The 15,943-nt window shown below is 39.0% G+C and overlaps 1 protein-coding gene across 1 annotated transcript in view; it reads right to left on the bottom strand.

The window, feature by feature from the left end:
• LOC102208299 (polypeptide N-acetylgalactosaminyltransferase 10-like) overlaps positions 1 to 15,943 on the bottom strand; it is an 86,536-nt gene that overhangs the window by 15,747 nt on the left and 54,846 nt on the right. Inside the window, exons 5-7 of the mRNA XM_005725444.1 lie at positions 11,292 to 11,477; positions 7,980 to 8,163; positions 1,351 to 1,468 (exon numbers count right to left, since the gene is read on the bottom strand). Coding sequence (XP_005725501.1) covers positions 1,351 to 1,468; positions 7,980 to 8,163; positions 11,292 to 11,477 — 488 coding nt within the window. The remainder of the gene's footprint in view (positions 1 to 1,350; positions 1,469 to 7,979; positions 8,164 to 11,291; positions 11,478 to 15,943) is intronic.

The raw sequence follows: 15,943 nt of genomic DNA on the forward strand, positions 1-15,943 counted from the left end.
TGAAGCTTATGTGTAAATTCACTAAGGAAGCTCCCTAATCAGTCATCTGCCTGCTTTCCTGGGTGTTAAGCTGCTTTCTGTTCATTACATCACTACCACTTTCCCACGCCGTCAATCTCAACACAGTCATCATTACTTTAGTCCAATCATCTCCTTGCCCTTGAGCCAATCAAGCTCTGCGTGTGTTCATTTCTTTCTCCCTTTCAAACTCTCATTCATGCAACCCATCTCCACAAGCACCTCAGTCAGAGCTCCGCCCAAGCCTCAGTCTTCATCTTCACCACCACCATCGTAAATCCTGTAACTGCTGGGATTTTGTTCTGCTATGCCATGTCTAATTGAGTCTAATCGCCAAATACGTTAATTTCTATACCTCATGTTCAGTTATTCCAAGAGATTTTTGCTCATGAAAATAAGCTCACTTTACTTCTGTTTCCAAAACAACCAAGTTGGCAGTGATACACAGCTAAATGAAAGCCTCCAAACACAGGACACATCTTTTATAGGCCACAGTCTGTGCTTTGCACCAATTCATCGGTCCTAGTGACCATACTTCTAATAATGCAAACTTTAAGCTTTAATAATAATAATAATAATAATAATAATAACAATAATAATAATAATAACAACAACAACAACAACAACAACAACAACAACAACAACAACAACAACAATAATAATGGCTGGACTGGTGTAGTGATTCACTGAGCTGGTGTGAGAAACATACTGATGTTATAAATGTGTGCACAACTATTTGTTCTATCTGGTTCTGAGAAACACAAAGGGATTTTCTGTGTTTCTGTCTTCTTCTACTATGAATCTGATCACAGAAATGTTTGGTGAGAGGAGAAGAACACTCCCGTGGACATCTTCCTACCACCTCCACCACCCCCCTCTGTCAACAGCGTTGACGCTAAAGTAGACATAAAAGTAAATAGGCATTACGAGTGTTTTCAGTGCTGTCTGAGCTTGTTAAGATGTGGCTGAAGCGTGTTTAAAAGAGTTCAAAGGAAACATTAGAAATACACTCTCAGCTTGACCCCCAAAGCCAGAACAAAAACAACTCCCTAGGTCCTTTTGGAAAAAAAAAAGTTTAGTATTTTATAGATTTGCCGGAGGGCAATGAAAGGATTATAACATTGTCTGGGAACACCTTTAATTTGCAGGCAATCTTTTATTTAATTTTTTTTTTTGAACTGATGTAATCATGAAAGGCTAAAACTATGGCAGAGTGGCTCCATACAGAACCATTAACAAACAGGTTACAGGCAAGAATATAATCTGGCTTCACATCCTCAATTTAACATCAAAAACATAATATAATGGATAATATTATCTATACATATTTACCTTAAAGGAGATCTCATACTGCTCTCCTCCCCAGATCTCCAGACCAGTGTCGTATCCTCCCAGCTCCCAGAACCATTTTCTATCCACAGCAAACAGTCCACCTGCCATCACTGGTGACCTAAAAGACCCAATGTAACACAAACAGTCACTGCTTGCGTTGCATTTCGTGAACAGCTTTTACTTAAAACCCCTCACTTATCCATAAAGAGTAGAAGCATCACAGTAATATCAATCCTGCCAAGGACAACATCTAAACAGACAAATCTAACAGCCCTACCTTTTGTGTGAAGCGAAGTGTGGATTTATTCAAAATGACAAACATGTTATCAACAGTGCATATAAATACAGCGCTACTTCAGACCCGTTTCATGAATAATGTGTAGGTTAGTATGGTACTTAAGGTCAGTTAGGGCAGCTTTGTTGAGTAAAATGACATGGTTAAAAGACGTGTATTACACGTGTCAATGCTCTATTTAATGCAAAATACAGTAAATAATGACCAATGTTGGGCAATTAATTATATAGTTACTTCTTCAAAAAAGTAACTGAGTTTTTTGCAGCTGTTTACTTAAAAATGCAGCCAAGACTTTTTTTAAACAAACATTTCAAATTATTTACAGAACAATCAGCTGTTCTGCATCAAGTCTGATGCCACACAAATTAAATCATTTCTGTCCACTATGAGATAAAGGAGAACAACAGCCTGAAACCTGCAGGCCTGACAACAGGAGATGTATCACTGCTGTAACACCTATAACATTCAGCAGTCGCCTCATTGCTCTGACACGCACAACAAAACTATTGACTACACTACACACTAACTACACAAGATTTGCGCTAAACGTCACAAATCCCTCACATCTCATTTTTTGATTGGTCGACATGGCACATTTTTCAACCAATAGGAAAGGGTTGGGGTTTTTTTGGTTTTGTTTGTTCTCACAGTGGAGAGTGCTTTCGAGGGTTTTCCTTACTTTTAATGAGCAGCCAGTCACTTACTGACTAACACCGCAAAACAGAATTATTAAAGTTTTAATCTTAATTTCAATTCAGATTAGATTGTTTTTGTGTGCACAACGCAGATTTTCTGTGCGCAGAGACTGTGCCAGCAGTGCGCAAGCACGTGCGCAGCTTAGAGGGAACATTGGCTACAAGTCCAGGTATGGTTATAAAACATACAGGTTGAAAAGGAATACATCCATAAACCTTCTCAGTGCCTAGCAGGTCCATATTCAACATCCTCTATGCATTACATCCACTATCCCTCCTCTGCACATGTCCAGACCAACTCAGCTTCACTTCACTAACGTTGTCTCCAAAGTTCACAACCAGAGCTCTTGCTCTGATAAACTCATTTCTATTCCTGTCCTAACCCTAACCCACTCCCAACAAAAATCTACCAGCTCCATCTTTAACTGTTACAAAATAACACTTTTTAAAAAATGAAACTACATGCTTTGGAAGAAAAAAAAGAGTTGATTGTATAGGAAAACATGCATCCTTCTAATATGAATAAAGTTCAGCATCTAACTTGATAGTGAATTAAATCTACAATGGACAGGTAAAGGAAATTTAATATGCTTGAATGTGGCATTAAAAGTTTTCTTGTGGAGTCTAGAGAAGGTTTTCAACCAGACTGACTCCCTCCTTCACCCTTGAGGCCACCATTAGAGCAAAATCTACAGCTGCTTTTCTTGCAGTGGTGTTGGTATGTATGTATTCATGGGAATCATGAACTCTGACATTTACACAAGATTTTTTAATGCAAAACTAAGCAACCTAGTCAACAAATTATACACCGGAAATGGAACTGTTAGAAGTATAATGGCTCGAAGCTCACCATCCACCTGCTAACAGAATATAAGGAGAAAATGACAGTTTTGAAACAGCTCCAACAGTGCTTGGACCAAAATCACATAAAGTCTGTTTTTGTGGCCTTGAAGAAAAAAAACATCTAAGCTGGTAATTGCTTTCAATGGTATATGACTTTTGGAAGCAAAAATAAAACGAGTGAGAATATTCAGAGGAATACAGACAGTAAGTCAGAGTGCATGTATTCCAAGTGGCACCCATTTCTCACCAGATAATGAAGATGCTCTGCACAGTACAAAACCAATTAACCCACTATAGCACTGTGGTTTCTGTCTGCTGTGTCAAGATCTGTGCTGCTAAGCGCGAGACTTGTTAGCTGTTATGTGGCTGCTGTACATGATTGTTGCTGCTGCACACCTGAGGCACAAAAACTGGGGCAGCAGGTAGGCACACAAACACAAGAGTACGTCAGATTTCTTGTGAAGAACTTCACCAACTAGATCCGATCTTTAACCCACAACTTTCCACTCAACACCTGACCCCAAATGGTGCAGCACTAAATCAATCAAACACTGAAGCGCATCATTCTCATCTTTCTATCCCCCAAACGAGATGCGGTCCACTTCACTGCAGAAATATCACAGCACACACTCGCGGGTACACGCAGGTTGTCATAGCTACAAGCTTTTCATCAGGTGGAAATCGGAGGTGAGTGAGCCAGCAGGTAGTCTGCTCTTGCCAAAGTCGTCCCTGAGGAGGATCAATTAAAGGCAAACAGTGCAGCTACTGTACTGTCAGCGGTGAGAAACACTCTAGGGCTTCTCACGCCTCGTGAGCAGTGAGCACAGATATGAGTCCCTTGGTGATAACAGCCAGGTTTCTGCAGTTTTCCCTCTTCAAGGGTGAAAATAATTAAATGAATGAATAAGCAGTGATTACAGAAATCTCTGTACTCCTCTCCAACACTGTTTAATGTCTTTAACACATCATAATTACTCTGGGCACACTGTGTCGGGTTTGCCTCTAACACTCGTGCAGCTTGTTTACGGTCCTTCATTTTTAAAATTAAAATAAAAACCATTTGGCGTGATGAAAACATTTATGCTTCCTGTGCCCTCTGTGGGGCACGCTACCCTAAATTAGCACTCACAGCTCCACAATGCACACACATGATAAACGAATGCCTAAGTGCAGTGTAATAAAATTAACAGATTTTCCAATTTACTTTCTCAATGACAGCAATATTAAACGAAATACTGAAAACTTGGTGGTTTACTCGGTCCATCCCTGCTTTGGCCAGCACATCAAGGTCACCTGATGCTTCCTATAGAACACTGGTATGCCTCTTGGGTCTCTAAATTCCCCTTTTGTTGTTTTAATCACATAAACCTATCAGCATAAGAATATTTTGCCTGGAAACTGTCCCTGCACAATCACTTTTTTGTCCTGGGACATTTGTTGTCTATTGCAATGCTGTCAACCCTCTCTTGTCATGTTAGTTTCAGGCCAAAACAATCAACTAGATTTTTAAATTGCTATTTTGTCATGTTTTACTTTGTCAGAGGTTTCTTCCTATTAAATCGGTGTTTTTCCTCCCCGTGTTCACCAAGTGTTACAGTCAGGTGGGCCAATGTGTTTGAGGAGCAGATCCAAAAGCATACGTATGGACGTATATAAGACAAAACAAAAGGGTAACAAAAGGTGAGCCGTTTATTTAGGCTGGTAGTAAAACCTAGAAATCAAATGGACAATGGTGAACTAAGGCAAAGACCAAAAGCTAAACTAAACTGGAAAAACCTAGAGCTAAACATGAAAACTATGGCAAATACATAAACATAAATCTGAACAGGGGCATACCAAGAGCACAAACATGAACTTGAGCAGGAGCATGAAGACACAAGGAAGCCAGAGGGATACAGGGGACTTAAATACACAGGAGGGTAATGAGGGAAGTGAAAACACCCGGGAACAAATGAGCCTGAATGCCAGAGATGAAGTACGACTAAACGTACTAAACATGGAACACCAGACTCTTCACAATAAAACAGGAACAAGAAAGGGACGTAGACAAGACAACATGAGCTTGACAACATGGAACACGCAGACATGAGACACATGACAGACTGCACGGAAAACAGAAAAGACACATAAACAAGGAGACAGAGAAGAAACATAACTACACCAAAACTTAACTAAACACTAAATAGAATAATAACACAAGAACTTCACAATGTAGCCACCAAAAATACAAAATAAACTCAAAAACACAAAATAAACTCAAAATGCTGAGTCGTGAACCCAGCCTCCCACACTAAGTGTTTGGTCAAGCGGAAATTGTTTGGATTCTCTCTGCATTACTTTATATTTGACCTTTAAACAGCCTCGAGTCTCACAGACTTACATATCATGATTTATCATATCACAGATGATATGATATGATGATACCTTTTAGCCCAATACATAACCAGTCTTCTACACACTGACTATATTAGAGGGATTAATAAAAAAGGTGTTTTACACAGTTATTTACGCCTACATCAATCAAGATTTAAGAGATTCTGTTTGATCCGACAGGGCAAGAAGGAAAAAAACTCAAATTACACAACACTGCCTGAAAAAAAAAGTGTTGCTCCAAACCATTGGTCTAAATCCACATCAATGTAAATATGAGCATAGTCAGTGTGGAAAAATGTGGGGGTAAGGACTTAATTACAGCTGAGACAAAGTGAAGCAAAGGAGCCAGTCTAATTTCAGCTTCTGTCTTAATTAAGAAAGCTCAGCACTTTGTCGTGTCACAATTATCCTCAGAAACACATCTTTCTTTCTCACACTGTCACATTTGGACACATTGGCAACATACAGCAGGGGAAACCAGTGGATTTTTTTTGTTTTGCTTCAGTCATAAAAGCAGAATTACCAAAAGCTGCTGCATACCAACCAGTCAAATTGCATTTTACATGCATGTCTGTGCATGTGTGTAACATGTTACATTTAACATCTAAAACGGTATTTTGTGAGGTCACAATGACCTTGACTTTTTGACATTTAAGCAGAGTTATTCTAATGGTTATTAGTTATCCTTCTAGTTCATCTAATCACTTCATTCTTGTGTCCAAGTGAAACTTTGAGCCAAACTTGCAGAAGCTCCCTTGAGGACTTCCTGAGAAGGGGACAGACAAGTCGAAAACATAAAGCCTCAAAAATTGTTTCCTGTGGTTGTTAAAGTGTCCCAAACCTACAAAACACAGATTATACATATTCATAAGGGAAAAACATCACAAATGGGCATCTGGCACCTGTCTCTAGATGTTCTCACTCGTGAAGCGCTGTTCTATAACAGTGTGATCGTACATAAGAGAACCACTAAGCATACGGTTCAGTTCATCTGTTGCTATATTCTGTATAGTTAGATGAGCACTGCAGTGCACCAGTGAAGTGTCTTCTTGGGAGGGTTTGACTTCCAGTGCAGCATCTGATGTGTGAGAGCACGGATTTTGGGAACATAAATGTAAGAGACAAAAATGTCTGTACATCATTACTAAATACAGAAGGGAAAAAGTGTTGTCAATATTTAAAGTGAGCCAACTGGATAAATGATGGATGGATGAATGAATATGAAGATGTTTTTTCCACCTCTCGTGTGAAAGGTTTTAGTTTTACAAGCTGATGGAGGTTCTCAGGCATCGTAGCTCTATCTACTTAACATTCAAACCTCTATTTTAGCTCCAGGTTGCGTTCAAATTAAGTGCTTAGAACTACAATGACTGGATGACTCAGAACCCCACACAGATACCTCAAGCATAGAAAATACATAAAAAGACAGCGTAAGGCCACCTCTAGAGGCGGAGAGACTGTTCATCAGCATGGCTAAATACACGGACCAGTTTTAGTTAAAGCAAAAACAAAAGTGGAATCAATTTACATTCTACAGTGTTAAAAATGTTTTTCACTACAAAAATGAATGTGTTGATAGGTAGGAGTAGTTTGCATTACAGAACTTTGATGTAATTTGTGTTACTTTCATATTCTGCATAAACTGGCTTATCTGATAAACTTAGCCCTGTGCTAAGCTAGCATAATTTAGCAAAGAGCTAGTAGGCCAAAGTATTCCTTGTTAAAAATATTTTACTGTAATCAATACAGTCTGCTTATGTTCAAGCAGACAAAAAAATAAGAGCTGATCTCCACCTTAAAAAACATCCCATATATATGCCTGATTCCGCCATTCTTTTTAAAAATCCAGCAGTAACATTACTGGAGTAGGAGTGAATGCATCTTACGTAACTGTTTGAAGTACAATATTTTGAAAATGAAAATTGTAAACAAAGCAAACAAAAGTCATCTTCTTAATGGAAGTATCAACATCCTTATCAATATAGTAAACTAGTATCAATTTGGTGATGGGAGGCATCCTGCTAAAATATTATCATTTCTATAAAGACATTCACTCCCCATATCATGTCTACTTTCTGTCTGGGCAGCCCATTGAATGTGTGATCCTGGCAACTCACTTACACCAGAGTAGGGAAAAAATAAGCCTCACAAACCAACATCGTCTTTACTCACAAGACAAAGTACGACATACGCCTTTATTAGAAAGAGACTTTCAACAGCTCAGCCTGGATAATGACACAATAAAGCATTCTAGAGGAGTGGACTTCAATTACTGTCATTTTATCATTCATCATTTAGGTCATTTAAATAAAATCCTTCAAAATCTAAATGCATATTTAAATGAAATAGGTATGCCGTGGATGGTTTGCTTTAAGTCACTGATTAGATTTAAAGTGCACTACTTTTAAACTTGCGTTACTCACTCAAAGGGTTCACTGGGGTCATCCCTCTGCAACTCTGGAGGGATTGGAATCCGTTTGTAGTACATTTCCCAGTCAAACGCCCCTCGCATGGCGTCCCCTGCCTGCGTGTCATAGCCAAAGTTGTCATGGTCGATGACGTCGATCATTGGACATACAATAGCCCTTCTGTTCTGGGCAATTCGATCTGTGAGATGCACATAGAGAGCCATTTGAATAATGTGAGTTAAATAAAAAAAAAAAAAAATAAGACAAGTTACGTGTTTGTTTGCTGTATGTTGTGATATGGACAATAATAAATGAAACTCAGTCTTGGTTAACCCTTGTTCTGTTTGGTCCTCTGTTTGTGTTATAATATTTAGTTTTTGTTTAGAGATTCATCCTTTGGTCATAACCTCTCTATCCCCTTTTTCTCTCCTTTGTTTGTATCTAAACTCAGCGGCTACTTTACTGCCTTGGACCTCCCTTTGCTTTCACAACCATCTTAATTCTTCATAGCATAGTAGTAGAGTGAATTTTGAACACTGTTATGTTCAAGAAACCAATCTGAGATGATTTGAGCTTTGTGACATGGTGTGTTATCTTGCTGGAAGGAGCCAGCAGAAGATGAGTACAATGTTTTCATAAAGGTATAGAAAATAATCAGCAACAATATTCAGGTGAGGTGCAGTCACTTATCAGAGTAGGTGATATTTTTCCAGTCCTGATATCCAGTTTGGGTGAGCCCATGTGGAGTCCACATTGTCCACATTGTGGACTGTAGCCTCTGTTTCCTGTTCTTGGCTTAGAGGAAGGGTGCCTGGTGCAGTCTTCTGCTGCTGTAGCCCATTTCAAGGTTTGACACGTCATGCATTCAGAGATGCATGTGTTATTGTACGGTCTACCTTACAATATAAAGCGCCTTAAGGTTTGTTGTTGTGATTTGGCACTGCATAAATAAAACTGAATTGAACAGAATAGAATAGAGATGCTTTTCTGCATACCCTGGTATGTTCTCTATAGACAATAGTGAATCCTCAGCTTGTCTGACATCAACAACCACACCAAGTCACTTAGATTAACTTTCTTTTCCATTCTGATGCTTAGTTTGAACTTCAACAGGTCTTCTTGTCCATGTCTACGTGCCTAATGCACGGAGTTGCTGCCATATGAGTGTGAGTGAGTGTATGTTTTCTTCCTTTTACTGACTTCCACATAACATTTACATTTGGATACAGCTGTGAACGGATTCTTGGCAACAGCACTCCATAAGTTAAGGTCTTTGATGATCCAGAAGGGGATAGGAAAATTGTCCACCACAGATGTAGTTTTTAAAAATGCAGCTTTATACCCGAGTTTGAATTTTTTACAGCAAACAATATACGGTAACTTTATATTTGGATTCAACAATTATTAAAATACAGAAAATATTTATAGTTTCCGCTCCTCTTTCAGATGAAAAAGCATGTATCATATCAATATTTGTATTCATAATTGCCAATTCAAAGTTATGATACTGCTGCACCTAATGCAAACCTGCAGTGCAACTACAGTATGTTCACTTTTCCACATAGGCTCCAGTCCTAACTCTTTCACTCCTGACAACAATCAAAGTGCCACAGTGGGCTGTAATGAACATGGCTGCTTGTTTATGTTACGCACTGGCAGACACACGTCCTATTCCCGCTTGATGTGTAAACAGCTTGACAGAGAGGTAACATGGGTCATAAGGATTGCTGTGAAATGGTTCCAACTGGGAATGGCGCCATGCTGGGAAACCGAGTTGAACATGGGTCCTTAATGGAAAAAGGTAATTGATAAAGTGAGAATGAGGTAGTGAGCAAGTCCATCAGCCAGAAGAGGAAGCACTCAGTCTCGCAGCAGGGATAGTGTGAGTGCATGTGTGTGTGTGTGCATATATTTCTGTGTTTGAGAATGATTGGCTCTCTCTTAGTGAAAGCAATTTTGCAGCAATAACGTGACTTTGTACATTCCTGTGCTCCGTGACCTTGGGAGTGATACATTTTTCCGAGAGCGATGAAATTTGGAAATTGACATTTGTCAGATTTTGACATTTATAGATGTGTCCTTTTTGTTGCAAAAGTGAGGCATTTTTAAAACAAAAAGTTATTTTTTAAGAAAATTTGAATATTTGTGAAAGTAAAGTAATTTAAAAATATTTGAAAATTAAACTGTCAAAAAGGTTGAAATGTTCTTTTGGAAATTAAGTGATATTTTGAGCAATTTTTTAAAGTGAAATGTTTTGGAAAACAGAAATTTCAGGACGTTTTTGTTTATTTAATTTGTTTGTTTATTACATGAAAATCACAGTGCTACATTTAAAACATTCAGCCAATATTCAAATGCTGAATGACTCTAATATGTTGCCTGGACTGGCTTTAAGTTGTTTACCAGAACGTCTGTAAACATGTTCTTTTTGTTTAATGCAGTAAATGTTATTATTGTGGCCAAAATAATTTATAATAATACATCTGTGTAGAAAATGTGGAAATTCATCCTTTTATTTTTGATATTTTAATGGTTCAAGAGGGCAATGTGAACTGGGAGTGTGCAAGAAGCTGGTGGATAGAACTGATATATAAAGTAAACACCATTACTATAATGATATATGCTGTAGTTAGCTTGTACACAAAATATCATTAGGCTACAAACTGTGGACACCGCTCTGAGTCACGGCGAGGACCCAGTAGTGCAGTTTAACAGTGAATGAGAGACAGCAAGAACGGACAAAAACTTGGTGATTAAACTATGAATTTATTTCTCAAACTGCACCTGTGTGGTGTCTCACTTTTCAGTGGCACTGCTGTGGGAGATGAGTCTCAGTATCTTGAAAAAAATGTGCCAACAGAAAAGTGAATGGCCTCATTTGTAGTCACCTTACTTTAGTCAACCATAAAGAAAGTAGCTGAGGCAGCAGAATATTAGTCACTGGAAATGTGAACGGGAACAAACCTGGATAAACTATTAAGTGAGTCTGAAACTCTACATACGCACTGCAGTGTTTGTGATGTACACATTTTATGTATACATGAACTCATTTTTAAACGTAATGTTTATCCTTAGAACCCTATATCATGGCAGCTCTATCATAACTACGTGATCACAATCACATGCATTTGCTATTTTTATTACAACAATGTGGTCTGATGTCGTACTTTGAAGGAAGCCGTCAGACTGAATTGCTATTGGGTGTGGAAATAACACCCTATCTGGCTTGCAAATATTGGTATAAGACCTCGTACCGATTTTTGGATGGGAGATATGTCATCAGCACCTCATGATTGCTGGATGGATGTGTGCAAGCGTGTTTCTCACCCAGCAGTGGAGGCAGCCAGTTGACATTAGCTTCGCAGTGTGAGTCCAGGAAGGTGATGACTTCTGCCTTGGCAGCAGCGGCTCCAAGAAGACGAGTTCTGATCAGCCCCTCTCTCTTCTTCGTCCTCAAGATTCGAACCTTAGGCATCCGTTTCATGTACTCCTCCAGTGCCACCTTTAGGTGCTCTGCAAAGAGAGGAAGGTAGAGATGATTTGAGGTAAAGGACCACTGTGCTTCAGTAGATTCTTTATCACTTTTAGTCTTTTAAAACCAATCGACCACTTTTTGCTACCAAAAAGTCGTAATTTTTTTTTATCAATACCAAGGAAGGAAAGACTCTCATATTTTCAGTTTTCTAAATACAATATTTTAATGTCATTTGAACACTGCAACAAGCCGTACATGCTGTAATTATTTTCATTCTTTTCACACTTTACCTTCACATCGATCAAGCTCAACAACAAAATCCTTCATCACCGTGCTTTGTGTAAGAAGCTGATGCATATGCTTGAGCATTTAGTTTTTCAGCACAGCACTGTCCTTTGTTTTGTACTGCAAATGTTTGTTCAGGATTAAAATAAATACTATAGTAGCATTGATCATTTAAATAGGGACACATGTCCACAATGCATAGACAACGAACTCTCTCAATGTATTTCTTAAGTGTGAAAGAGTTGTGCTGTGTGTATTACCAGTAACAACATTTCAGTGCTCTTAGTTTTTCCTTGGTCCATCCATTGGTGTTACATCTTCTCTGTATCTGTGTGAGTAAATGTGTGAATGTGTGTGTACCAGTCTTGTGATTTTTCTTTTTCTGTCACTTCTTGTTTTGTTTGGTTATCACCCTCATTGTGCATCTTTGTAGTCTTTGTTTTCCAGCTCCTGTGATTGTGTGCTCAGTCCTAATTGATTCGACCTGCCCTTCACCCACTCAGACAGTAACATCCTGTTGCTCCCATCTGTCCTTTGTCAGTTCAACTGCTGACCTTCCTGCATGTCCTCTTTTATTTTTATCTGAATTACTCTTTGGTAGAATCAGCAGCCATCAGATTTGCATCTGCTACCTTTCACCATTTCCAGTTAGTTTCCCTTTTTTGTTTGTTCAGCCTGTCTGTGTAGTTCTGTCTCTGCAGTTTGGTTCTCCTTGAATCAAGAACTGGCATGTAACACAAAGACTGGCGACCTACTGAGTTTACCTTCCCTCCTGCCCATGCTCCATGCTGGTAGCCGGGATACACTCCAACCCAGTGCAATTCTGCACACAATAAGCAGTTTATACAACAGCTGTTTTGTTTTTTTTCTTGCAGAGGTACCAAAAGAAAGTTTGGGGATAGGGAAGTTTTACTGTTCACTCACTGTGTCTACTTCACAAATCTTCAAAAAGAAGAAAAAAAAAATCTGTTCTCTGCTTCAGTTTTCTGCCTGTGGGATTTTGCCATTTTAAATGCAGAAATTACAGACAGAACATTTAACCACAGGAGCAACGAATCAGACTGATGAGATGCAGGGCTGTGATGTTTTACCTATGTAGGACAAATATCTGCAAACATGAGTGAAGGTAATCTCAGTTCAGGAAATAGACAAAACAACAACTCTAGCAATCCATTTAATGAGCAAGATCAGACAGTGTTCAAAACCGGCTGCCAGGAGATGCACAAACAATGAAATGTGAAAATCTCATTGTTAAGATCTCATTTGGACAATTGCTTGCACATATGGCTATAAATATATGACTATAAAGAGATAAACTTTACAAATATTTGCTCATACTCACAACAATGTTTCTCAAAGAATAGTTCTTTATACTTAAAATGTAACAAGCAAATAAAAGCGCATTATAACCTGACATTTGGTTAGGTTAAGATGTGTCACATTTTTTGCAGAACAATCTGCAATTTGCTAAAAAAGACTGCTGAAACATTTTGGCTGTTAAAATTCAGTCTGTCATTGATTGTAATCATGTCAATGATCTGTAAATGCATAGTTAAGTGTAAGTACCATTATTCATTGAAATGGGCTGGGATAATGGTCTCCCTGAAGAGAGAAGGCTTTGTTTTTGTTTTTTTCGTTGTTACGTTTTAATGCTCTTCATACAAAATTTAAAGGCCTTTAAAAAAATCTAACCTAAAATGTGAGATATTTTATATTATTAGTATGACTGTCTGTGTAGGTGGCCTGGGCTGTTTTGTTTGTATAATAAGTACAATTAATTGCAACATTTTGACAAACCAGAGCATTACAAGTATGAAATACTATTTTACCCAACTGATATCATGGATTATTCTATGAGAACACTTAATTCTGTTATGGTGTCATGGTCTTGGGGCTGTGGTATTTTTGTGATTATTTAGAGTGTTTCTCTCTGACTTATGTTAATGATTTGAGTTTTTGAATTTCCATTTCTTTAGTGTAAAGCTACTGTGTGTAGGTATATATCTAACCTTTGCATTAGTTATTTCCTGTTTTGTTTTGGTACTAATTTGGCTCGTGTGCTTTGTATTCAGTTTTACTTTCTCTTCTTGGATTGTGTCTGTTGTGTGCTCCCATGTCTCATTTCCCTGATTGCCCTTCATTGTGTATGTGTGAGTAAAGAGAGTCCTGTCTTCTGCTCGTCCTTTGTAGGTTTCGCTTTCCTGAATAACTAGGAAGTTGGAATTTCTGAGTTCCGAGATTTCCCACTCAACCAAGAGTTAACAATCCATTCAGAATCAGAATCCTTGTTAATTTACTTTTTCTTTGGTTTAGGCTCTAAAACACCATAAACTTTGTTAGTTTGCTAGGTTTGGGATGACAGTGTAGTTTGGGTTAAAATACACCCTTTCATAGCATTAAACACTGCAGATATGGCATCAACTCCTCACAAGGTTTCTGTCGGTCCCCTGATGCACTAGATTTATGCCATTACTAACACTCAAAAGCAGTATTTGATGCCCTGAATGAGGTTGGCATTTCACACCATGAGATGCCCTAACCCTGACCTTATCCCCAATCCTAACCTTTTCACGTTCAAAAAGCCTAAAACACAAAGACATTAAACACAAACGATGCTATTTATACACAATCCCTTAACGTCATGTTTTAATGCTAGGTGATCATTCTTGAGGATAAAAGCAGAAGCCCTTTGGTTTGAATAGAAAACCTTCTTGAAGTACAGAAAACGTGACATATGGTTTTGACAGCTTCTTTACAAACAGTCACAATACTGCCTGTCTAAAGAAGAAGACAGATAGACTAAGAGTAGCTGAAACGTTGACCTTTTAACGTCATCCTTTAGAAACTCTTTGCTTTCATGCCAAATGCAGAAATCGTACCGAGCTGAATTTGATGGAGAGGAAGAGAAATATAAAATTGCTCTGCCTGCTGCCTTTTTTAAATACATGAAGATGACCTGCAGTGGAAGGAAGAATGACTGCAGATGGTTTTATATTTTCAATATGAAGAAAGGTTAAGAAAGAAGAGCTAAACTTTCAACAGACATTAAAAAGACTGTAAATTGGTAAATAAAACAATCTCCACCCAACCCTCATTCTCCCAACTAATATTCCAGGATTTTATTTATTTATCTTTGTTTTGTTTTATTTCCAGAAGATGAAGCACTTTAGAACAGCAGCACGGAAGTGGAGCAGGAGGTTGACAGATGAATTGGTGTTTCCATCAGTACTGATGCAGACACTGTACTGGTCAATTGTGGCGAAGAGAGAGCTGAGTGAGGCTGTTGATTTTCTAGATGATGTGCGTTCCTACCCTCACCTATATCATCATAAGCTCTGGGTAGTGACCAAAAGAATGAGATCGCAGTGTAAATGGGATAGTGGTGGTTGGTCATGTGGATAAGGAAAGGAGCTCAGAGTAGAACATTTCAGTTGAGGTGGTTCGGGCAACTAATTAGGATATCACCTGGGTACCTCTTAGGCCCTGGGCACACCTCGGTGTCACCCCGCCCACCAGTGGTGGTGGCAAAGGAGAGGGAGGTCTGGGTGCCTCTGCTTAGACTGGTGCTCAGATGGACCAGCATCAGAGCAGCTGAAAATGGATGGATGGAAAAGCAACAAGTCACATCAACAAACAGCTAGGAGGATGTGACGGGAATCGCACATTCTTTGTCAAGATTTCATGTTTTTTTTTTAAACACTATTTCTTGCATCTTTCGGTGTCTCACCTGTTCACCTTTCCTGAAACAATCCTATTTGCCCTCAGAAGGTCTGCTAGATGATGTTAATGCAGCACTACGGGCAATACCTACAACCACAATTACCGACACTAACAAGCTGATCTACAATACGGCATCAGTGAGATGCTTGGCTACAAGTTGAACAGCGACAAGGGGCAGTACCCTCTATGGAGAAGGAGGCTAGAGGGCAAGATCAAAGTAGCCAACTAACGGAGGTGCAGAAAGGTGCGACAAATAAGGTGCCTAAGAAATACAGCAAGCTGTCCATACCTGAGGCCTTGGAAACTGCCAAGCAAAGACTCACAGCCTTGGCCAGCCGCTTGAGGAGGTACACCAGAGAGATAGAAGGCAGGAGAATAAACCAGCTGTTCTCCACAGAACCAGCAAAGGTGTACTCTCAGTGGCAAGGGAACAATAAGCAATACTGGAAGAGCATATGGGAGAAGGACGCAACCCATAACGGCAATGCTCAGTGGCTAG

Source organism: Pundamilia nyererei, unplaced genomic scaffold (genome assembly GCF_000239375.1).
Source record: "Pundamilia nyererei isolate P.nyererei 1_Seehausen unplaced genomic scaffold, PunNye1.0 scaffold00015, whole genome shotgun sequence".
NCBI lineage: Eukaryota > Metazoa > Chordata > Actinopteri > Cichliformes > Cichlidae > Pundamilia > Pundamilia nyererei.